A 22,601-nucleotide genomic window follows, 5' to 3' on the forward strand; every position below is an offset into this window, starting at 1 on the left:
TAACAGTAACTGGCCCAAGTAATCTCTCTCTCTCTGTGTATATATATGTATGTGTATATATGTATACATTGAGATAGGAGGTGCTCAGTTTCCCTGGGCTTGGGTTATAGGAATGCCTCTGGATTTCAAGCCATCTCCCAAGGTTTCAGGCCCCTTCTCTAGGTTCTACCCTAGAGAAAAGTTACTGTTGCTAATTAGACCTATTTTCCACACCTAGATGAGACCATAAGGGACTGGCTTATGCAAATCCAGTGGCTGGATTTCTCAGTGGAGAGGGGCTTATAACCCTAGTAGCCAGGCATGATCAGTACTCTGAATGACCTTCCACTAGAGGTGCTAGAGAGCACAGAATATTCTTGAATGTGCCTGGTACATGTGATAGGATTTGAGCAATGAACACACTCCGAGACTAACTGAGCCTATGCAAGACTATGTTACATAACTGGGAACCACCCCTTAACTGAATGTTCATTAGATACCGAATCCCAGCAGAGGGGTTGATGACGATCACTCTCAGAGCTAATCTGCCCTCTGCCTGGATGTGTGTGTTTCTTTCTTTTTGCATCAAGCTACTTTGAGCAAGCAGCTGCTCATCCTCTTAAGCCAGCCTGCACTCTGTACTGAGCTTTATGTATTTCTTGTGTATTAAATTTAGTGTGGGCCCTGCTCAGTCTCTGGAGCTAGGCCCCACTTTGTGAAATATGTATCTGTTATTCATTACATTAAACCTGTTCTCACCTTCTTCTGTGACTCTGCTCTTGAACCTTTTCCTGTGGCAGAGTCAAGAACCTGGTAAAAGGATGGGGTGGGTTGAGGCTGACTATCAGGGCCACCTGGACCCTACCTCTGACGTCAATATTGCAATACTCATAGAAAGTGACACTCTATCAAACATGTGGTAGGTGGGTCAAGCTCTGTGCTCATGAGCCAAAGGGGCAAGTATGGAGAGGTATGGTTTCCTTAAGCTTTGATTTCTAGGAGGAAGTTTTCCTTAAGTTTTATGAGGTCAAGTTATCCTCTTCACAGGCTCCTTTCCTCTAGAGGTGCACAGCACAGATAACCTACGGTAGACTCCAGTTCTCGAATTCCAGTGCCACCCTGCGATGAGCCGTCCTTCCCCAGGTCAAGCAGAGGTCATGGCGAAGCTGACCGAGGTGCCCGCCAGCCCACCAGAGGCTCATTTGTAGCCTATCACTTCCCTTGGAAACATAGGGAAGAAGCGTTGTGCTATTAAGAAGGAGAGAGAAAAGCTGAGTTCCTGAAGGGTCTGCTGGGGTCAGGGCAGGCAATTGCATCCAGTCCTGCAGCTGGCTGGAAAAGGTGGAATGACTCACAATCACTGCAAGCCTGTTCCTTGCCAGACTCTTCTGAGAACACTTTCTCACCACACTCTCATTAGGTAGGAAATAATTTACAAATGAGGGAACTGAGGCTCAGAAAGATTAGCTGACTCCTGCAGGATAGCACGAGCAGTAAGTGTGGAGCGGGGGCTCAGATCCAGGTTGCCGTGTTTTTCACTGCTGACTCCAGTCTCTGCAAGGGGTGGACTAAGAACATGAAATAATCCTCTTGGTCACTGCCTTTCTATTCATGGGTGGGTACTGAGAGCAGGGCTCTGCTGTAATGAGTACTATTAGAGTGATATCAACATCAACAGTAAAAAAAAAAAAAAATTCCCAACTCAACTGGCTCCTACACATTCATAGGCTGATGCTTGGGTACCCCAAATGAACCATTCACCAAAGCAGCAAACAAATCATGGGGTGTCTTGGCTAGCATGCACTGCAATGTAGCAACATCTTGCTTTCCATTGTCTTTTGACCTGACCCTCAACTTTAATCACAAAGGAACCAGAAGGTGACTTGCAGCAGGAGAGATAGCTGCCACCAACTGAGTCCTCACTGAGGGGCCAGGCATAGAGTAAGCACTTCATCCACATAGTCTTGTCAGAAAGCTCTCTAGAAAAGCACACCCCTCACTTGCTGGAAAAAAATGTAGACACAAAAAATTTGCATGGAACGACCAGCTTCCAGTTAAATGACCAGTTACATTTCCAGTCCCTTAATAGGTCCGTCTTATTTTTAAGACAAGGGAATTGAATGTGCTGCAGACTTGGTCTGAGTGCTGGTCCCTCCATTTTTCTAGTGCCAGTCTTATGCTGAGCCATTCAAAATTTATCTGTCCACTAGATTGTGGAAAATATCTCAGAATGGATGTGATAAGTCTTTTATGCAATCTAAAGCACAAAACAAATGGCAACCAACACTTAAGTAGCACTGACGGTGTGCCTAATACTGTTCTGAATGCTTTCTATATATTCAGTCATTTAATACACACAATAACACATAACCCATTTTACAGATGGTGAAAATGAGGCACAGAGATGCCTTATTTAACAATAAGTTGCCCAATGCCACACAGCTGAGAAGTAGTGAAAGTGGGATTTGAAATTCTCATGATTACTTTATTTGGTTAGCCAATTAGCCATATTTCAGATTTTGATAAAGCCAGAAATTAATATAACAGAAATTAATTTCCTCTAATGTAGTTAACTTTGTTTCTGTTAGTAGTATAAGGTAAAAGCCTGATTCTGCCATAAAGATGTAAATAACGTGCACAGAGACGTATCATAATTATGGAACAGACCACTTCCAATGAAATCCTATCTAAAATACCCACCTAATAAAGCTCTCAGCTAAACTTAGAAAATTTCCTTAAAGACATTTATATCTCATGCCAGAAGAAAGATCAAGGAGAAACTACTTTAAGGTTAGTTTGGTTTTTAAACCTATACTCCACCCTGACAAAATAGCCTTTATGACATATTACATTTTGGGATTTTTCAAGAGAAATTCAAGAGAAAATTTAATTTGTCTTTTTTACCCTATGGCCAAAGAAGTTTTACTTTACAAATATCTTCATTTACTTTAAGTCTGTTTTCTTCTCCTCCTTGTGATTTGTCAGCTCTCGTAACTTACCTTCACAATATCCTTTTTTGGTACTGGGAACTAGAAGAGTCATGGAGTTATCATATAAAACAAATCATCCAGATCTCACTGGCCAAGCTCAGAGTAAAATTTACCCATTTCCTCCTCTTGTGCAGGATTCCCTTTCCTGAATCACTTCTGCAGTCAGGGATTTTCTCCAAGCTCCTGGTTTTCATAGATGGAGCCTGGGGTGCAGGGTGGGGCTGTTGCTTGCCCAGCTGGTGAGTGGAGGGGCTAAAACTCAGAGCAGGGCTTCTGACGCCAAATCCAACCCCGCTCTCAGGGCAATGTGTTCCCGCTCCCATAAGCATATTATGAGCAGAATCAAATACATGTGGTTAAGAGAACTCCGTAAGGCATTATGATGTAGGTTAGGGAAGGGTGCTGTGACTATGAAATCTCATTTTCCCATACACCATATATTTGGTGCTCTGGGAAGTGGGGAATATTGTCATAAACCTGATGCTTTTATTACCCTATTACCCTCTTCTTACACAGCTGACTTTTGTTCCAAGAAATTAGTCTGGTTTTTTTTTTTTTTTCTTCTTTTTTTTGTTGGCCGGTACAGGGATCAAACCCTGGGCTTTGGGGTCATCAGCACTACGCTCTAACCAACTGAGCTACCCTATTTCCTTTTCAACCTTTAATGTCAATAGATTCTCCCACCCCGTTTTATTTAAAATTTTCTAAGTCTAACATTTATTCTTTTTAGGAAGAATTGATTTGCTATAACTAAAAAAGAAGAAAAATGATTTTAAAAAAAGGCTTCATGTAACCAAGGGAGCTGTGTGGTGTTAATACTGCACAGGTAATTTAGATGTGCTTGATTTTCCGATTTGCTGACTCTTGCCCAAGCCCACTGCCTCCCAGCCAGGTCTTTAAGCACATGTACAAATGGACATGTGCAGACGTAAATCAATTTTATTATGGGGAAGGTTGGCCCTGTATCCCATATCAGGCAGGGCAGCTGAGTGAAGCTGGGCTCTTGTTTGGGGCACTGAGAAGATGTGAGCAGAGGCTGTGTCAAGACTGGAGAGCCAGGGAAGCCCAATGCAAAACCAGATTTCCTTGCACAGGATGAACTGACCTTCGGCCTTCAGTGCACATTTAAATCTCCTTCATCCTTCCTATCCCTGGGCAGAGCCTGGTGTCAGCACACACACCTTGCAGTGAAGACTTAAGAGAGAAACACAGAATGTAGATGGGGCACGAAGGGAAGGGAGGGAGGAAGAAGAGGAAAGATGAGAGACAGAATGAGTTAAAAAGAGCAAAGGTAGAAACTGGACGAGGAAGGGAGGTGGGAGGAGGAAAAGAAAAGGAAGAAGAAAAATAGGATTAAAAGGAGAAAAGGATCTGCAAGGAAGCGAGGGAAGGAAGGAGAAAGGGAAGAAAGGTGGCACTTAGCTAGAGCTGCCCAGAGGAGACACTAGAGTCAGCGTGGACTCAGGGCCGCCTCACTGCTAATCGTGACACGCTCACGGCTTTGTCCCTTCTAACTCCTATTTCATTAAACATATGCTCTGCCCAATTTAGCACTTTGTTTGGACAGGGGAAAGGCTGCTGGCCAGTGTGGGGACCCAAACCCATGACCTTGGTGTCATAAGGCTGTGCTCTAACCAACTGAGCTAACCGGCCAGCCTTAACTTAGCACTTTATTAGTTCATGTCTGATTCTCAAGTTATTTCATAAATATTATACCATTTCCTCCACTAGACCGCAAGCTTGTTCTATCGTAGATTTTCGTGCCCTGGCCATCCTTGGCTCTTCTCTGGTTGCCAGGACAGTGCTAGGCACACGAAAAGCAGTGAGTTATCCCAGCATCCACTGCGTCTCTGGTTACCTTATCAACTCCTCTCGCTGTGGATGAGCAACTCCCCTTCTGTTCTTTATGTAGTCAAGGGGACAATAGTGTTACCCCCACTGTCCTGTGCTTTCCAGAGGTGCTACAATATCTAAACACAGTATAGGCTGTCTAAGTTGTTACTCATTAACATAGCATGATGGGTGGCTATTAAGGAGAACACCAGAATATACATAATATCAAATATTCAGGCAGGCAAACTTACAAACACTCCTGAGAACATCTCACCCATCCTCACCACCCAGCTACGGTCTGGGAAAGAATGCTGTCCAATTAAAGCAAGATCTGAATCTCCTTTGAACGGGCAAGACATTTTGTGTTTCTAGAGGTATACTTTTAGTACAGAAATGCAAATGATTTGCCCTTCTGGTGGAAAATGCACACATGTCCATAAATATCCAAGCTGGTCACCAAACAGTGGTGTCCAGCCACAATGGCAGGTCTTTCTAGGTCTTTCAGCATTTGTGGCTGCATTATGTCATCTGGTTTTCAGAACCAAATCTTTGACTCTGAGGGCCTCGGGAAGAAGCTGCAAGTATGTAGAGGGGGCAGCCAGACACACTTGGAGAACTGAGTCTTCATCTGAAGAATACATGTACTGGGGAAGAGCCAAGGAGCCCCCGCTCTTGACTGTGACAGGAAGTATCCATCTGCTAATGCTCAGCTGAAATGTGTCTTCTGTGCTGCTTAGGATCAGCACTGAGGGCATGCTTGATGGGCTCCGGGGCTGAACTGGGAGTCTATGTATTGATCAGAAGCCATTTTCAAGACAGTGTTATCTGTTTTGAAGAGCTTACCTGCCTGTGGCCAGATCACGACTGACTTCTGACTCAGTAAAGCTTCAGGAAGCCATTGCCCAGCCCCCACCGCCACATCCTGTCTTTTTCTGAATGAGTCTTTCTGATTTTGTCACATGTTCTGATACACGTGAGCTGGGTGAGTGAGGGTGGTTTAGAAAAGAACAAGAACAGAAAAATATGTAAATATCATTCCCAAGAGTAGGAATAATATTTAAATAGAAAATGGCTTATTACTGGGCTAAATGGTCTTAGGGAGCCATGTGCAATTTACATGCCCAGCATAATTTAAATTAATTCCTGTTTCTCCTTCAGTTCTAGACATTTTTATACCCATATGTGGCCTTCAGGGAAATCCTAATAAAAACAGCTACGTTACAGGGCTGGGCTGAGCCTTCTGTCCTTGTGCTCATCAGTAGCAGGTGGGCAGAATCTTGATGTTATCTCACAATTGCAGTAATGGTGATGCTGTCTAATTGCAAGGAAAGCGTTGTTCTAAGCGGAGTTTTTAAAAAGCCATCCTATTAGAGTCAGCAAACTCCATGTTGTGGCTGCAGGACAGAATCCATTGCCTTAATGCAACATGAGGCAAAAAGCCTTGCGGGGGTGGGGGAGGAGCCATGACCCGCAGTTCATTCTGATTAACGGAGGCAGGTGGACCAGCCCCTGCACTGGAGAACATGGGCATCGACAGGCTGGCGCCGGCTCCAGGATTACGAGTCTTTTGGCAGCTGATGCAGGGACAAGGCCCTGGTGGATACTTAGAGGGCAAACCTCTCATTATTTTGTTTTCTGCTTAAAGCCCCGAGGATATGGCATTCCTGTCTACAGTAATAATTTGCTCCCTGAATTAAAAAGTTTAACTATCCTCTCAGCCTCACTGGGATAGAAAGAATATGTGCTCCAATCCCTGGCACCCAGCAGTTTTAGTCAGAGTACTTTTTCGATATTTTTTACCCCAGGTATGTTGAAAAAACATGACAGCTCTACTGGGCATTTCGTCAAGGAGATGGAGGGCTGTCTTGGGGGGGCCTCCGTGAGGGAGATACTGCCTTTTCATCTTCTAAAATAAAAGTTCCAGTCTGCAAAGAGATGAAATTCCCTTGACTGAATCCCTTCTGGAAAGACCTATTGTCCAATGGCCATGAACGGGGCATGTGAATTCTCTTTCCACAGAGACTAAGGAGGGAAAGACACAAATCTCACCTGAGCTCTGTCTTGAGGGTAAGAATGGAACAGCTTCAATTCCTCATTCATCAGTCCCCCCCCAGGTGATTTTACACACACACGCACGCACGCACGCACACGCGCACGCATGCACACACACACGCGCACACACACACACTCCTCATAGACGATCCTCACAGATCATCCACCTGCAGTGGTGGAGCAGAGGAGACATGAGTCCTGAAATCCTTAGATAAATTACAAATGGATTCTTCAGCCATCTCAGCTCATACTGAAACAACAACTGCTTCTCATCTAAGACTTCCCACTGGGATTTCCAGAAAGAGGAGAAAAGACATGTCAGCAATAGAGGGAAGGGCAGCAGCGACAATAGGCTTCATTTCTCGAGGGCTTATTCTCTGGCAAGCACACCGGCGCACCATCCTCTGGGTGAAAATGGCAGTGGTGTTAAGGAAGAAGGATCCCAATAAAGGAAGAAGGATCCCGACGAGGGGGGAACCAACAACAGAAGCCCTTCAGCGCTTTACTACAGCAAAGTCACATGCTACAGCACATCCTTCCCGTCTCATCTGAGGTGAACGTGAGCGTTTCCCATTACCTCCCTATCCATGGGAGGGGAGGCCACAGGGGAAACAATAATATGATTCTGACTTCAAGAATTTCATAATCTAGCTCCTTTTGCCCTGTTTTGGTCTTACCCTATCATAAAAAGGCATAAATCCTGGTGAGTGAAATACTTGTCCCAGATGATTTCTCTCAAAAGGGAAGTATTAGATCCATTTAAAGGGTCAAGCAGGTCTGGGATCAGGTATTGGTTAGATCATTTGAATCAAAATAAGAACATGATGTAGTAACTTAATCCATGCTAACCACTGAACATTTAGTTACATGTGTCTATTCGGGGTCATAGAACTGCAGGCTCTACGTCTGGTTGTACAAAGGCCACATACGTTGCTGTGCCACGTGGAGGAGCTCCTCACATATTTCCATTTTCCTCCACAGCAGGAAATTTAACAAGTTCTTCAGTGACTTCTCTGTTCTGCTTCTGTGTCCATCTCCTTCCCGGGCTTCCCTGGGCAGTAGGTTAGTAACTTCATTTCATTTAAAGAGGGGCCCCTCTCACTGTTCACTTGAACTTGACACATAAACAGAACTGTTTTTTCCCCTTCTCTTTTGGCACACAAATACTACAGTGGGCTAGGAGTACAGTTAATACGCAGATGCGAGAAACTGGGTTTCAGACAAAGGAGGAATGATGCTGACTCTGGGTGTGACCCTTGAGGGGCTCTGCTGAGAATGACTTTGCAGTCGTTTTTTCCATTTAGAGAATAAAACAGCCATTAGTAGTTTATTGAGAGTCATATGAGATCTTCAGACTATTCGAGGTGGTCTTCCTCTATTGTGTGAAGTCCTTAACATAGAATCTTATGAGGACATGGCCTAAAGCTAATGCTCCTTAGCCACAATCACCTGATTTCTCCCTTGTTTTGGGAACTTTCAGGCCAAACTGTAATTTTAAATCTCTCAATGTTTTCAAAGTAATTTGGCATCTGCTGAAAGTCGCTGTCATTTTATTTTATTTAATTTTTTAATTTATTTTTTATTTTATTTTATCAATATACAATGTAGTTGATTTTCATATCTCTTTATCAATTCCTCCCTCCTCCCACCTTCTTCCCCCTCCCGCCCATCAACATCATATCTGTTCACTTGTCTTAACAAGTTCAAGGAATTGTGATTGTTGTGTCTTCTTCCCTGCCCCCCCCTTGTTTGTGTATTTATTTATTTTTAGCTCCCAAACCGAGGTCCTTGGGAAGAAGTGCTGATAAACCTCCACACGCTATTATATCCCTAATGCAGCTCACACAGAGTCCAGCTGCAGCTAGCAATCAACATGCTAAATATCAGCACTGCAAGTTCACTAGAGAAAAATCGTTTACCTTGGAGTCCAGCTGCTGCATGTATGACCAAAGATATTCTATATTTGCTCCGAAAGGATGGACATGAAGAAACGTTGATATGATGCCTGCATTAAAAGACAAACACTGGAAGTTATTTAGAAGCAAATGAGAGTCTTGGTTAAATCATGTCATCTAACCCCAATGACTGTTTTGTCAGGCTGGGTTATGGTCCTGCCATTTCTCAGCACCGCACTCTCCCGAGTGAGCCACGGGCCGGCCCTGGTCCTGCCATTTCTAACAGCACTCAACAAGCAATCAAAAATAGAGTGTTCTGAAGACAGTAATAGTAACCTGGCAAACAGAACAGTTTATCTCCTGGAAAGATAGTAGTTAGCAGAGCTAGACTCTGAGATAACATATAGATGAATAATATTTCTAAACAAAGATTCCTGGAAGCATTTCAACTATCAATTTTATGCTTGATTTACCAATATAAATCCGTAGTTATTGGAAGGATGAAATTATCTCCTTTCTTTCCCTTGGTGGACTTTACAGTGTGGAAACAGCTCACACAGCTGTCAGAAATCACAGTGCCTCAGATTTTCCTGACAATTACAGTTGCCAGTTATGAAAAGTACTTAGTCCGTATTTCCCCTAACTGCTACTGGAGAAAGCACAAATTCTTCCTGAAACATTTGCCGTCTCCCCCTGGTTGTGGCTGTGTTTACAGGGAGCCAGCTTGCTCTCCTCTTCTCGCTGCTGTAATTTACAAGATCATTTTAAAAGGTCTGGGAATGGATGGTTTGGCTGGAGTTGGGTTATAAATCAGAAAGCTTTTCCATCGTGAAAATCAGCTGTCAACATTATACTGACAAATGGAAAGCTGGGTGCAGGTGTCAGGGCTGAAGTAAAAAGCTTTACCTTCCCATCCTGCCTGCGCCTACATCCAAAATCAGGAGTGAAAATGAGGAAGTCACCTCCGTAGACCGTATGCTGCTTTTTGTTAAGGTGTGCTCAGACTGACATTTTTTAGTTCTCTTTTAAACAGGTTTTGAGATGAATTCACTCTGAGGCTAAGCCCTCATGTTCTGCTTATTGTGAGTGTTGATGCTCTGGAGCCAGAGGTCGAAGAGAAGACCCTCATATGTATGAGATGAGGTCAGGGCGAGCACATTATTCTTGCACTAGGTTGTTCTATGTTTGTGGGTGACCTTGGATTGACCTTGGATAGGGTCTCATGGCCCCCTGACCTCCCGTGTGATACTTGGGATGATCTGGGATGACACCAGTTTTTAAAGAAAAGTTCCCAGTTCATCCTTAAGCCCAGGACAGAGAACCGAAGGGTCTCGATAGCATGCTCCAAGACCTTTCCTCGGAAGACTGCTTTAATGAGGTTTCTAAAGATTAACAGTGACATGAGAAAGGTAGAAACAATTCATTCCATTTCACCAGAAAGCTAAAATCTCAGTTTTCAGAGACTGCCTGTTCTTCCTGAGATACAAACTACCATTTTATTCTGAGGTTATGACTTCCTTTTGTTTTTGTTTTTTTGCCCCCTTCCCCTTATTTATACCAGAATAGCTCAAAAAGTTCATGGAAAGATTTGTATTATCTTTTAATTCTATTTTTCCACAGACATTTTGAATTACCCTCACACTTTAATTTTTTAGAGCTGGCAACCACTTCCCTGTATCTGAAATTCTCGACTCTAAGGTGGCATTGTAAGTAATTCTGTTACTAATAAGAGTTAAAATACTGAAGCTAATGAACAATCTTGTTAAAGAAATTAGAACAGAAGTATTTAAGAGCTATCTCTTTCATTTGCACGTCTGAAGTGGGGGAGAGGGGCCAGGTGAATAGGGCTTTTGCCGACTGTGCAGGCTGAGGACAGGTGGCTTTGTGCCCACCACTTTCCACAGAGACCCCAGCAAACGGCAGGCAGCCCCTCCCAAGGAGGAGGACAGGGGAGGGAGGAGTAGGTGGGGTGCTCCTAGGAACAAGCTTTTTCCTTCTCTTTCCACACAGGGTTCTCCCCAGGAGGGGTGGGCTGCCTCAACAGCGTGACTCAGATGGCAGGCAGGGGTGCTGCAGGCGGGAGCACATTCCTTTCCTTGGCTGGAAAGGAATTCCTTTCACAGGCTGACTGACCCAGCCCTGTGCCTTGCTGAGCACAGGGGAACAACCGTGACATTGCAGTGTTTAGGGTGACAAGGACATGTGAGTTTACTGTGCAGCTAGGGGACATCTCGGATAGATGGGCTTGAGCAGCCTTAGGAATAAACTACCTCAGGGACCCAAGCAAACAGAGAGAAACATTTTTCATATGAGGGTTCTTCAAAACGTTTGCAGAAAAACAGAATTAAAAGCTAATATGAATCTTTCCATGAACTTCTTGAAGTGCCCTCATATTAACATCTCCACCGGATGGAGACTCTTCAACGTCTTCTGGATAGCCCACAGCCTCTCTTGCAGGTGCTCACGGGAGTGTGACAGGAATTTACATGTCTTCAGTAGCATGAATAGAAGGAGTCAGGGGATGGGGCTGCGGGGGTGGGAGGTGATAACTCTTGGCCTAGGAGACAAGTGCTGACACAGAAAATCTAGGGACACCAGAAACGGGAGACCCTAGAGTGGCCACTTTTGTTGCTTCTGGGAAGCTGGCACCCCTCCCCCTCCCCCGCTTACTGTCCCTCAGCCCTAATCCTGGGCCTGCACCCCAAGGAGCTCTGCCCTTAGTCTCTGTGGGTGCTGGTTCACTGCTGGGATCATAGTAGACATTCACAACAGACGCATGTTAAATGAATTCATTTGCTAGAACTGGGGATAGCTAGTCTACCTTTTTAAACTTTCTATTAGTCTCTTGATAAATGCGGATAAATAAAAAACCTTAAACATTTCTACAGGTACTAAGCAACGATGTAATACTCTTTCAAAAAGCGGAACTTTGAGGCCTTCTTCACTGGTGATTCTTGCTCCTAACCTATCCTGTTATTGATTTAGAAGGACAGAGTAACTTGGATGTTTTGGGCATGGAAAATTTTCATTGCAACTATTTTGCTCATAAAACTAAGGAGAAAATACTCCCATGATTTCTGTATACCTTTATAAAATCAGATTAGAAATCCTGACACGGACTTGAATATTTCTCCTTAAGAGAGTATTCAGAACCATCTTGGTGGTAGCTGATAGTAACAAGCCGTTTGTTTTTCTTAAGAGTTTAGCAATTGCCACTAGATACACGTGGGGCCACAGTAGGCAGTCACATAAAGGCTTCCCAAGCCTTTTCTGTGGATGGCAACCCAGTTATCTAGGGTGGCTAGAGATGGAGCAGAAAGGGAAGCATTTGTCAGCATCCTCCCCAGTGCCTCGCCCCTCCACACCCCTCTCCCACCCCTGTGCCTGCCCACCCCACAGCAGCACACAAGCAGCAAGCATGCTCCCTGGGAAAAATGTGGCTTCTAGGGCCTATTTTTCTGGATTAGATTCATTTGCGGGGGAGCTTCCTAAGTAAATAACTTAAGCCTCTTTGCAGCTCCTTTAAAGGAACTGGGATATTCGCTAGTATTAGAAAAAGGATAGCTGTAATCGAAAGCTAATGAAAAATGCTACAAACTTAGAAAATGGAGACTATTTTATGGTCCTCTGGGAGGCAGCTAAAGGGTTGGTAAAAAGAACACTATGAATTGAGGGTGGAGAATTTAGCCGTTACTGAACTGGATCTCCACAGGGTTGGGCTCAACAATTAGTCCTGGCCATTTTCATGGAGATATAGAAGGTCTCCATATTTAAGAATGGGTTTCCCAACAGTGGAAAATACAGTTGTAAGTAACCAATTTAAGAAAATAAAAAGGAGCAGAGGAGGTTGTTGGTACTATTGGGCTTTTTACCCAACCTCAGGGTCTTAAAAACTACTTTAGAAAGATATACAACCCATCTCTGTACAACCTGTGGCAAATCTCTTTGGGAAAGCTCATTTAAACAGGCTACATAAAGCATTCTGAGCTGTTTTCATCAAACCCACCTAGTTTATTCTTACTCGTGGACCTCACTAAGACCACAGGAGCGGCATTTAAGTTAACCAAATAGCACTAGATTTTTACTGCATCATTCACATGCTTTAAACAGGTGCTTCGCAGCAGCCAAGTGCCGAGGTGTGAGGGGCAGAGCACTGTGCAAAACAGACAAGGCTCCTTGTCTTGTGGAACTTCTATTCAAGGTGAGCCACACAGACAACAAATGCAAAGACGAAAAACAAACGGAATATTTTCAGATAGTGGTAAGCACAACCAAGAGGACAAAACAGGTAAGAGGAGAAAAGAGTTGCCTTGAGCTACTCGGGCGGGATCTCCTTGATGGGAGGTCAAGTGAAGGCCTCTCTGAGAAAAGAAACTTTCGCAAGGGTGAGACGAGAAGGAGCTAGCCACAGAGAGCCTGGGGAAGACCACTCTCGGCACAGGCCACGGGTAGAGTGGCACAACATGTGTTTAGAGGCCGATGGGGGCCAGATCATGGAGGACCCTGTATGCCAGGGTAAGTGGTTTGGATTAAATTCTAAATGAAGTAGGAAACCAAAAGAGTGGTTCTAAGCAAGGGCAGGACATGATCTGATGTATGTTTTTAAAATTTCCCTCAAGCTGCTGTGCGAAGGATAGACCAGAGGAAAACTGAGAGGCCAGCAAGAAGTGTCTGCATGAGACCTGCAATGACAGGAAGGGATGTGGGCTACAGAGACAGTAGTGGGCACTGAAGGTAGACCAATGGACAGCATGCAAGTGGTGAAAAAGGCTAGGGAGGAGTAAAAGACAAGCCCTCAGTTTCTGGTTTAAGCAACTGGGTGCAACTATTTTCTCAGATGGGAATACTGGGGGAGGAGCATCAGGGCAGGGAAAACGTGGAAATCAGGATCTGTTTTGGCTTTACTAAACGTGAGATGTCCACTGGCATCTAAATAGAGATATTAAATGGTAGTTGGAGATGGTATAAACTCATTAGTCAATGGTGATAAAAAGGGATTTGAAGCCCAAGTATTCACTGAAATTACCTAGGTAGAAAAGAGGCCTCAAGACTGACCCCTGAGAAAGCCCAGAATGTACGGGTTAAGCTGAGGAAAGTTCATCAAAGGAATCTGAGAGGGAGTGATGAAGAGAGTGGTGTCATGACAGCCAGGAGCAGAACGTGCTTCCAGAAGACGTGCGCAGTCGACCATGTGAAGCAGCTGATGGTGGAAGCAGTGGGGAACTGGCAATGTGAAGCTCTCCGGTCACATGGACAGAACAGTTTCACGTGAGGGTGCAAGCCAGGCCGGAGCGGGCTGCAGGGAGTGGGAGGAAGGACACGGAGGCCCTGAGTGTAGACAGTGTTCTGGAGAAGTTATGCTTTGGATGGGAACAGGGAAATGGGCTGGTGTTGAAAGAGGTCAAGGGGCCAAGACAGGCTTTCCTTTTGGTCTATAGGTACAAGATGCATATGTTGATGTATATGATCCTCTCCTTACACGCGTGATTCCTAAGGGGCAATGATGTTTCATAACGGTCCTCATAGATTAGAGAGTTGAGAAAAAGACCATGTAATCAGACCTCCTAACTTCACACAAGACGAAGACCTAGGTCCAGGGTGATAAGCGATTTCCCCCAGATTACTCAGCAGACCAAATGCCTCAGTCCCCAAGTACTCAGAGTGTCCTTCCCTTCCCTCCTCAGGGCTGTTCAGAGATCATCAGGAAGTGTGGTTTGTCACAAGGCCAATCCACCCCACTCCCATCTTTTGCTCCTGTAAACTCCTCTTTTAAATTATATTTAGTTACCTGATGAGAATTGTCAACTTGTGTATTCAACTGGGTTGGCCCATTATTCTCTGAGCGAAATGAAAATGAAATCCTACCAGAATATACTCCCTGCTTCCTCAGGCTGCTTAGGGAGCAGCAGAGACCTGACCATAAACCAGCCTGAAATAGTCTTGCTCATGTCGAAGCCCATCCAAAGGCTGTGTGGACATGGAACTGGACAGCCTGAAGGCAGGAGGCCATGCGCACTCTGGGTCTCACTCAGCCGCGAGGAAACGGGGTCTGTGGGCAGCTGCGGAGGTGAAGCACTTAGGGGAGGTGGGGAGAGAAGAGACCGAGGGGCAGCTTTCTCACAATCATGCTCTGGGCGATGCTTCTCACTGCCTTGGGATTCTAAAAAGCTTATTCTTTTTTTCCCCAAAAGCAGTTTGTTCCACTTATTTGTTGGGTACAAAATCTGATCTTACATGGTTAGTTTTTGTTTTTTAATATCTGTCTTGTTTTTTTTTCAACTAAGCCCCTCAGACTACACTTGGGCCTTTCAGTAAATTGTTCATTGTATCTGAAATGCCATTGATATCTTCTTTATCCATCCAGTGAGACCCTGTACATCCTTGTACAATCTTCAGGACTAGCTCAACTGTTCATTCTTTTGACAAGGCCGCTGTAGCATAAGTAGCCCCTTCTATGTTTCCGATTTTAGTAAAAAAACACATTTCATTATAATTGCTTTCTTTCTCACTAACTATGAACTGCTTGAGGGAAGAGATCGTCTGCCACCATCAGCTATCACAGGTGTTGGCATATGGCAGGCCAGTATTTCTCAAAACATGGTTCCAAAAATGCCCGCTTCAGTATTCCCTCTGATGTTAGTTTTACAATGAACAGAATCTGTGGGGCCAAAGATTCTGCCTTTTAAACAGGCTGCCCAGATGATTCTTTTCCACAATGAAGATAATTCTTGTAGGAGGCTTTTGACAAATGTTTGTTGATTTATTGATATGGACGTTTGTGCCTTGGAAACATGATTTAGGTCAATGACTCATTCTTTATGGTCAGTAGCTTTCAGAGAGGAACATACTCTCCTGATTACTTTTCTCAGGTACAGCCTAAATATAGCTTCAACTCTACTCACTGAAAACACCAAAAGTCATTGCTCAACCTTCTGTATTTCCCCATATTCCATTCATCTGCTTCCTGATACCCATGTATTGGGGGAGCATTTCAATTCCAATACAGACTGGCTGCACGCACATGTGAGAGGTGACGGGGATGGAAATGGGGGAGTGGAGAGGAGTGGGCAGCAGGGCCTGCAGTGAAGAAGCCTCTCGGTGACTCATAGTACGCACGTTCTGATCTGCAGAGGAGTCAGGCTACGTAATGAAGTTTGCCTGCCCATTATGAATTTGAGGATGGTTCTCGGGACAGGGAGGTTTGAAAGAAAAGCTACTTCATAAGCAGCTAAAGTTGTCGAAGGTTTTGACTGTATCTGGATGGGATTTACAATGATGACTAGCACGGACAGTGTGCCAATCAGAGCTGCTAGGATTGGAAGTACGTTGTCTTAGTATTAAAAAGCAAGAGAAGAGAGTGATACAGAACCAGAGTTATACGGTCAATGTCTCAGAGCTATGAGCTTATCCATAAAAAAATTTGATCCATTCTCCTTCATAACAATATCCAATAGTTTCCAACCAAATGCAGCTGGAAAGCTTTGTTCCTAAATCAGAAGCACTGATTAATTCTCTCCTAAAGAACTTTAATGTATGCCAAATTCAATATGTGGCTCATAGGAGAAATGAAGTTCTGGCATAGACACTGGGCAGTGTCAAGGTGACCTAACATGCAGTTACTGTAGAATTATGAACATGAAATGCCACCCTGCAGTGCCCCCATAAAAATCTAATTCTTTAAGGTCCAATTCTTTTTTAAAATTTCATTTTTTTCTAGGATAATTAGTATATTCAACACTATAGTATAATCATTTTTTGTAGCTTTTGACCAATTTCTTTCTAACTCCTCCCCCACTTCCCACCTCTAGTAGCCTCAGTTCTGTTCTCTCTTTAATGTCCAATTCTATGTCAACCTGTTTTCACAAGGATTAATAAGAAAATAACACAGAAACCAGAAATCACAACAATAAACTATGTGCTGAGGGCCTATCTTCTGTAGCTGAGTTATAACACAACACTCAATCCCCATTAATTGTCAAGAAGAAAGTATGGCAGAATGAATTCAAAAACTCACGGTCCAGATCTGCAAAGCTCCAAATAATGTTATCAATGAAATCCCGCCGATTCTTTCTAATAAATACCAACTTAATGCCTTAAAATAAAGACTCCAATTTTATAAAATGTTTATGAAAAAGTCTGGACAGAATACATACACAGATAAATCAGTATCACAAATAATTACAAATAACTAGGACTGCTCATTGTTTAGGAAGTTCTAGCCTCGGTTTTATACTCTGTAGTGGATTGAATTATGTGCCCCCCCCCAACTCACTGAAACTTGAATTGTGTCCCCCAAGTTTTATGTATTAGAAACTTAGCCCCCTCTGTGACTGTTAAGAGGGTGGGAAATCCTATTATGGTTGAAAGGTGGAGCCTTGAAGAGGTGATTGGATTGTAGGACCATGTAGTAGTAAATGGATTAAAATGTTGGTCAAGAGTGTGGTTCTGAGGGCTTTAAAAGAAGAGGAGAGTCTGTCTTTCTCTCTCTCTGCTCTCTCTGCTTCTACCATCTTGCAATGTGACACCCTTGGGTCACTGTCGCCACCACCAGATGGACTTTGGACTTTCCAGCCTCAGAAACTGTAAGCAATAAATTTTGCTTTTCTTTATAAATCATCCAGTTTCAGGCATTTTGTTATAAGCAACATAAACGGACTAATATTCTCTATAGATGGAGTACATTTGAGTAACTCATTTCTCACCTTTTCTTCCAGGCAATCAAGAGCTGTGCCAGTGTTCATTTCTTGCATCATTTATGTGCCCCCAAGAGGATGCTGAGTCATCTGAATATACTGGCATAGAGCATATACTACAGGTACAGAGATCTGATGAAGATTTTGCTGATTAGTATTTCCAAGTTGAGAAAGATTTTCTGCTGCATTTCTGGCCTTCTAGACTGGCTTAGAGCATGCCCATTGTGTCCTCTCTACAGGTTTAATTATTCTAAGGGAAGATTCCAAGGGAAATGCAAAGAGTATTCCTAACCCCCCAGCTGTACCAGCAAACCAGGGGACTCCTAGAATCATTCTACCTACAAGAACTCTTCATCGAAGAGTAGCCCCAGCACAGGAACTCCTTTTTCTCTGTAGCGTGGTGCAGAGCAGTTTTGTCTTACCACAGTCTATATCTAGATTCCAGAAACTGCATGGGAGCTCTTATGGCCCCAACATTCAGGTGTCTACAAAGTATAAATGGCCAAACTCAATCACAGCATAGAGTCTCATTTAATGGCAGGGATTGTCAGTCCTGTAAACTCTTCTTCACTGTGGCAGTCTTTTGGAAGATTATTCTGTCTCTGGTTGCAAAACGGTACAAGTACATAGGTATCTAGAGGGTAGATTTGAACAGGAAGTCCCATCTGTTGTCAGACTATTAGAGTAAAATAAAATATTGGAAGGGAGAGAGGTAATGGAGAACTGAAGGTAAAAATTAAGTTTATTTTAATCAAACACTTAAATCACTAGCCTCCCTTCTACCTAAACATTCTCATATTGGTTAAAAATGAGTGTCACCCCCTGTTTCTCTTTTGCTAAACCCTGAACTTCAAATGCTATTATAGATGGACTAGTTCAAAAGACCAGTGAGGAGAAATATCCTGAAAAATGTAGAGTTGGTTGTGCATACTTTTTATTGAAGATCATGACTTACTAATATTTTTCTAGTACATTTGAATTTAGTTTTTTTCTGATATGAGACATCAGCAGAGGTGGCATGTTATAAATAGAACCTTCCAATCTACTTCCATTAATGTACAGTGTGCAAAGCATATCATTTTTTTTATCCTTCATACCACTGTTCATTCATTTATTCACTCAACAAATATCTATTGAGCCATCTATTTATTGTATGAGCCAGTATAGTTGGGGATACAGAAGAAAAAATATGGATATTAGTATCTAACATTTATTGAACATGTACTAAATGACAGGCACTGAATTAAAGGCAGGGTTATGCACATAATTTTACACAATTCTTATTATAGCCCAATCAAAAAAGTACTATTTTCTACATATTACAGACAAAGGAACTAATAATACCTACAGATGCCATATCATTTTTTAAATTTTGAGGTAGCTGATTGAAAAATAGTATACACCTACATATATTCTAGTAACTATTTAGAAGACATGGTAAATGAACTGTGTTCTTCAAATAAAACAAAGTAAAAGAGATAGCAATCTCCAGTGAAAGGAAAAACATAAAATAAAGAAACAGAGAATTGTTCCCATTTTTTTTTAACCTTCAAGTAGTCAGAATTCACACTTAAAGAGGGAATGTTTACTATGGATTATCATGTGCTTTGTTTGTACCCTAAGAGCATTGCAGGAGAAGTCACACTTTTGTCACATGGACTGAAACAGAAACAGTTGTCAGAGTTGGACACATCTTCCAATAGAAGAAAAATCCAGTTACCAACTACATATGGTTCATTTTGGGTTCCTGGAACTGATAGCATGTCAGCATGTCTTCTGAGACTTGAGCATGGAATGCTATTACAGCTGTATATCATCAGAAAGAAAAAAATAATTGGTTTTCCTTGGAGTATCTCTAAGTTGATGTCATATTCGATAACCCTGTAGTTGAAAAATCTATATGTGATGGATGAAGTGTGGACTATCTGTTGAATTCCATTCCTCCTGTGCCAGCTTCCACAGGCCCTGGTGTACCTCTCATTTTGAGAGGAGTGCATATAATATTTAGAAAATGCAACTGGCCGCTACTTCTGCCAATAACAAACTACAGAAGAATAAATTGTCTCACATGTACAACGGCCTCATTCTTCACTCTTAACAATGCCATAGAAGAGTCTGTCTGAACTTAGAACCCCACACTGGGGTCAGTGCCACTGAATCAGTATTGTGCGCCACAGAGAGCAGATGGTGGCTTCCCTTGCTCTGGATGTAGGGGATTCTGAGACAGCCTCAAATACAGCCTTCCAAGGTGGGGTCCCCAGCACGTTACCAACACATCCTCATTAAGAACTCTGCCTTGTAAGAATAAGCACTCCTTCTGGATCGACTGATGTCTCTCAAAAGAGGACATTTAGAGCTTTCCTTTCGTCCAGATAAAGAAATAGCCAACCTGGATGTATTCTGTGGGAAAACTGAATGTTTGCAGGTGAACAGTAACTTCCTTCCTCCCTTTTTCTCCTACCTTAGAGTCCAGCTTCTTTTGCTCATATTGGATAAGTGGATCTAGGCTTGGGCAGGGATGCCTGGATTAGACTGTCCTGGATTAACCTAGCACCACAAGTCTGGATCCCCCTATTTCATCAGCATTACAGGTCTGGCCTCTGCTAAGGGGTTTAGAGATTAAGTCTCAGCCTGGGGCTCTGGCTTAGTGTCGAACTTTTGAACTAGAACCAACCTGGCCTCCAGTTGGAAGTGACATGTCCAAACTTTAAAATTCAGTTTTGTGACACATGAGATGCAAATTATCTGCTTGAACTCAGTTTTATGTCTGGCAACCAATTAATATATATAGTTACAGAAGAGCAAACTCCCCATTAGTTTCTATGCCACTAACTTGAAATGTATGTAATATGAGGGACTTCAAAAAGTTCATGGAAAGATTAGTATTCTTTCAATTCTATTTTTCCACTAACTTTTTGAAGTACCCTCATATAATCTTCCCGAGTGCGCATTTTTTTTTTTTTTTTGTCTTTTTTCGTGACCGGCACTCAGCCAGTGAGTGCACCGGCCATTCCTATATAGGATCCGAACCCACGGTGGGAGCGTCACCGCGCTCCCAGTGCCACACTCTCCTGAGTGCACCACGGGCTCGGCCCAAAGTACCCTAATATAATCTTGATGAAATTAATCTCACCTCTGACCAGAAGACAAAGTTGTTCACATTGTTAACAAGTTGGAAGTGAATTACTAAAATATTATTGAAGCTATTACCTAAGAATTATTTAACAGAAGAGATAAGCAATATAGAAGTTCCTTACCTATTAGCAGGGCTTCTTTCTCTGATTTTAAGCCTTGGCTTCTTTTTTCAATATTGTTCTCTCGGTCTTGGTTGACCAATGCGACTGTCAATACATTGATTTCCTATAAAAATTAAAAAAACAAAAACAATATATGTGCTTGTGTATTTCCCATAAAAACTAAAAAAGCAAAAACAATATGTGTTCATGTATTTCCTGTAAAAAATTAAAAAACAAACAATATATGTGCATTTCAATAAAACCCACCATCTCTCTTAAACTCTATAAAAGAGGTCATCACTTCCATTTATAAATGAAGATAAAATCGTATATACAACTGAACTATTTGCCCACCAGTAGAAACGTAATTCTGAAACTTAGGCTCTTAGCCACTGCTACCAGGAAACCAAGTAACTCTGCACAAGTAGCAAATTGGTTACAAACTATCTCAGATTTTTGTTCATGTTTTGATTAAATTCTGTTCACTAAAACTGTGATTGACTGTAACCGCTTTAATGTGTGTTATTTCAAATATGAAAAAATTTCTGGAAAATAATATAGCAGACTGATTTATAATACTATCTAAAAATAATGTGTGAGCCTATCTCAGGGCCTACTAGGAAGCTGAGATAGAACGGTTGTTAGTAATTAATCAACCACATTGTATATTGACAAGATAAAATAAAATAAAATACTAAAAGAAAAAAAAAAAAGAACTGTTGTTAGGAGTGTTTAAGTTGAGTAGGTATGGGTCCTCATCCACAACTGCAAAAGGTAGACAAAACAAAGGTTGGGAAATTCTTTTCTTTGGAAGCTAAGAGTGAAGAACTGTACAACAAGCCAATAAGCCATGAAACACTGAAGCTGGACTATTTTAGTTTTTTCTATGGTCTTTTTAATTTAAAAGCAAACATAAAGACTTAACTCATATCTTCCCACACTTGATATTAGGGCTCAAAATGGAGAGTGATTTAATAGTAAAATCCTAATGATCTGCATATATGGGGTAGTAGAATCATTAGGGCAGTTGAACCCTGTGGGAAGGGAGTTGCTCACTGAAAGATGGCTCTCAAAGATGTATATTGAGCAAAGAGTTAAGGATACTATTTCCATTAAGTGGCGGGGAACCTGCAGGAATGATAGGGGATAGGTAGGGAAGGCCAAGGGACAAAGGGGAACTCAGATGGACTGGACAAATGGTCTGGCAGGCATTACCAGGACTGAAACTGGTTGCAAGATAGATATTTAACTACTTAGTACAAATTAACAAAACTGGCCAGATACAAGAATATAGAAATTGGGAGCATGTTGAGCATGCAAAGAGTACAAATCACATCTGAAGGCACTAATGACAACAACAAAAACTCAGTGCATGCCAATAAAAATAGATATGAGCTCAACTTAACTCCTTTGTAAATTGGAGGTAATTAAAAATTGCCAGGAAAAAAGGCTCTACTGAGAAATTGCAGTTGGTAATGTTTGGGGAGCAAGGCTTCTGTTAAGGTCAGGAGCACCTGCTGAAGATTGAGGGATCAAGACTGAGAGGTGAAGATGAGTGAGGTAAAAATTGAGGGAATCACAGTGATATGATGACAGACCAGAGGGAAGATCTTGATGGACTAGATGGTATCAACTAAGGCCTGAGGCTGATGGCAGAAATGTCTTGTAAGGACAGGGGCCAGAAGGAATTTAGGGAATGGTCATAAGCTGAGTCTGGAGCCAGCTGGACGTACAAGGTCATTAGAGATGAAAGATGCTCTTATGATTCAAAAAAGGGAACTTGGGAGCCAGGCCCAGTGGAAACACAATGAAGAACTTTAAAACAGAACACATCCAAAGGTTAAGTAGATGGCATTAGAACATCTTATAAGGAGGGGTTACAGGGAGGGGAATAGGAATTCCTTCTATGTGGCTTCTGATTGG

General features: G+C 42.5%; 1 protein-coding gene across 1 annotated transcript in view; it reads right to left on the reverse strand.

Moving 5' to 3' along the window:
- Positions 1-22,601, reverse strand: part of ENOX1 (ecto-NOX disulfide-thiol exchanger 1) — a 186,975-nt gene that overhangs the window by 1,911 nt on the left and 162,463 nt on the right. The window contains exons 12-13 of the mRNA XM_063102878.1: positions 20,700-20,802; positions 8,774-8,859 (exon numbers count right to left, since the gene is read on the reverse strand). Of these exons, the coding sequence (XP_062958948.1) occupies positions 8,774-8,859; positions 20,700-20,802 (189 nt within the window). The remainder of the gene's footprint in view (positions 1-8,773; positions 8,860-20,699; positions 20,803-22,601) is intronic.

Source organism: Cynocephalus volans, chromosome 7 (assembly GCF_027409185.1).
Source record: "Cynocephalus volans isolate mCynVol1 chromosome 7, mCynVol1.pri, whole genome shotgun sequence".
NCBI classification, from domain to species: Eukaryota; Metazoa; Chordata; class Mammalia; order Dermoptera; family Cynocephalidae; genus Cynocephalus; species Cynocephalus volans.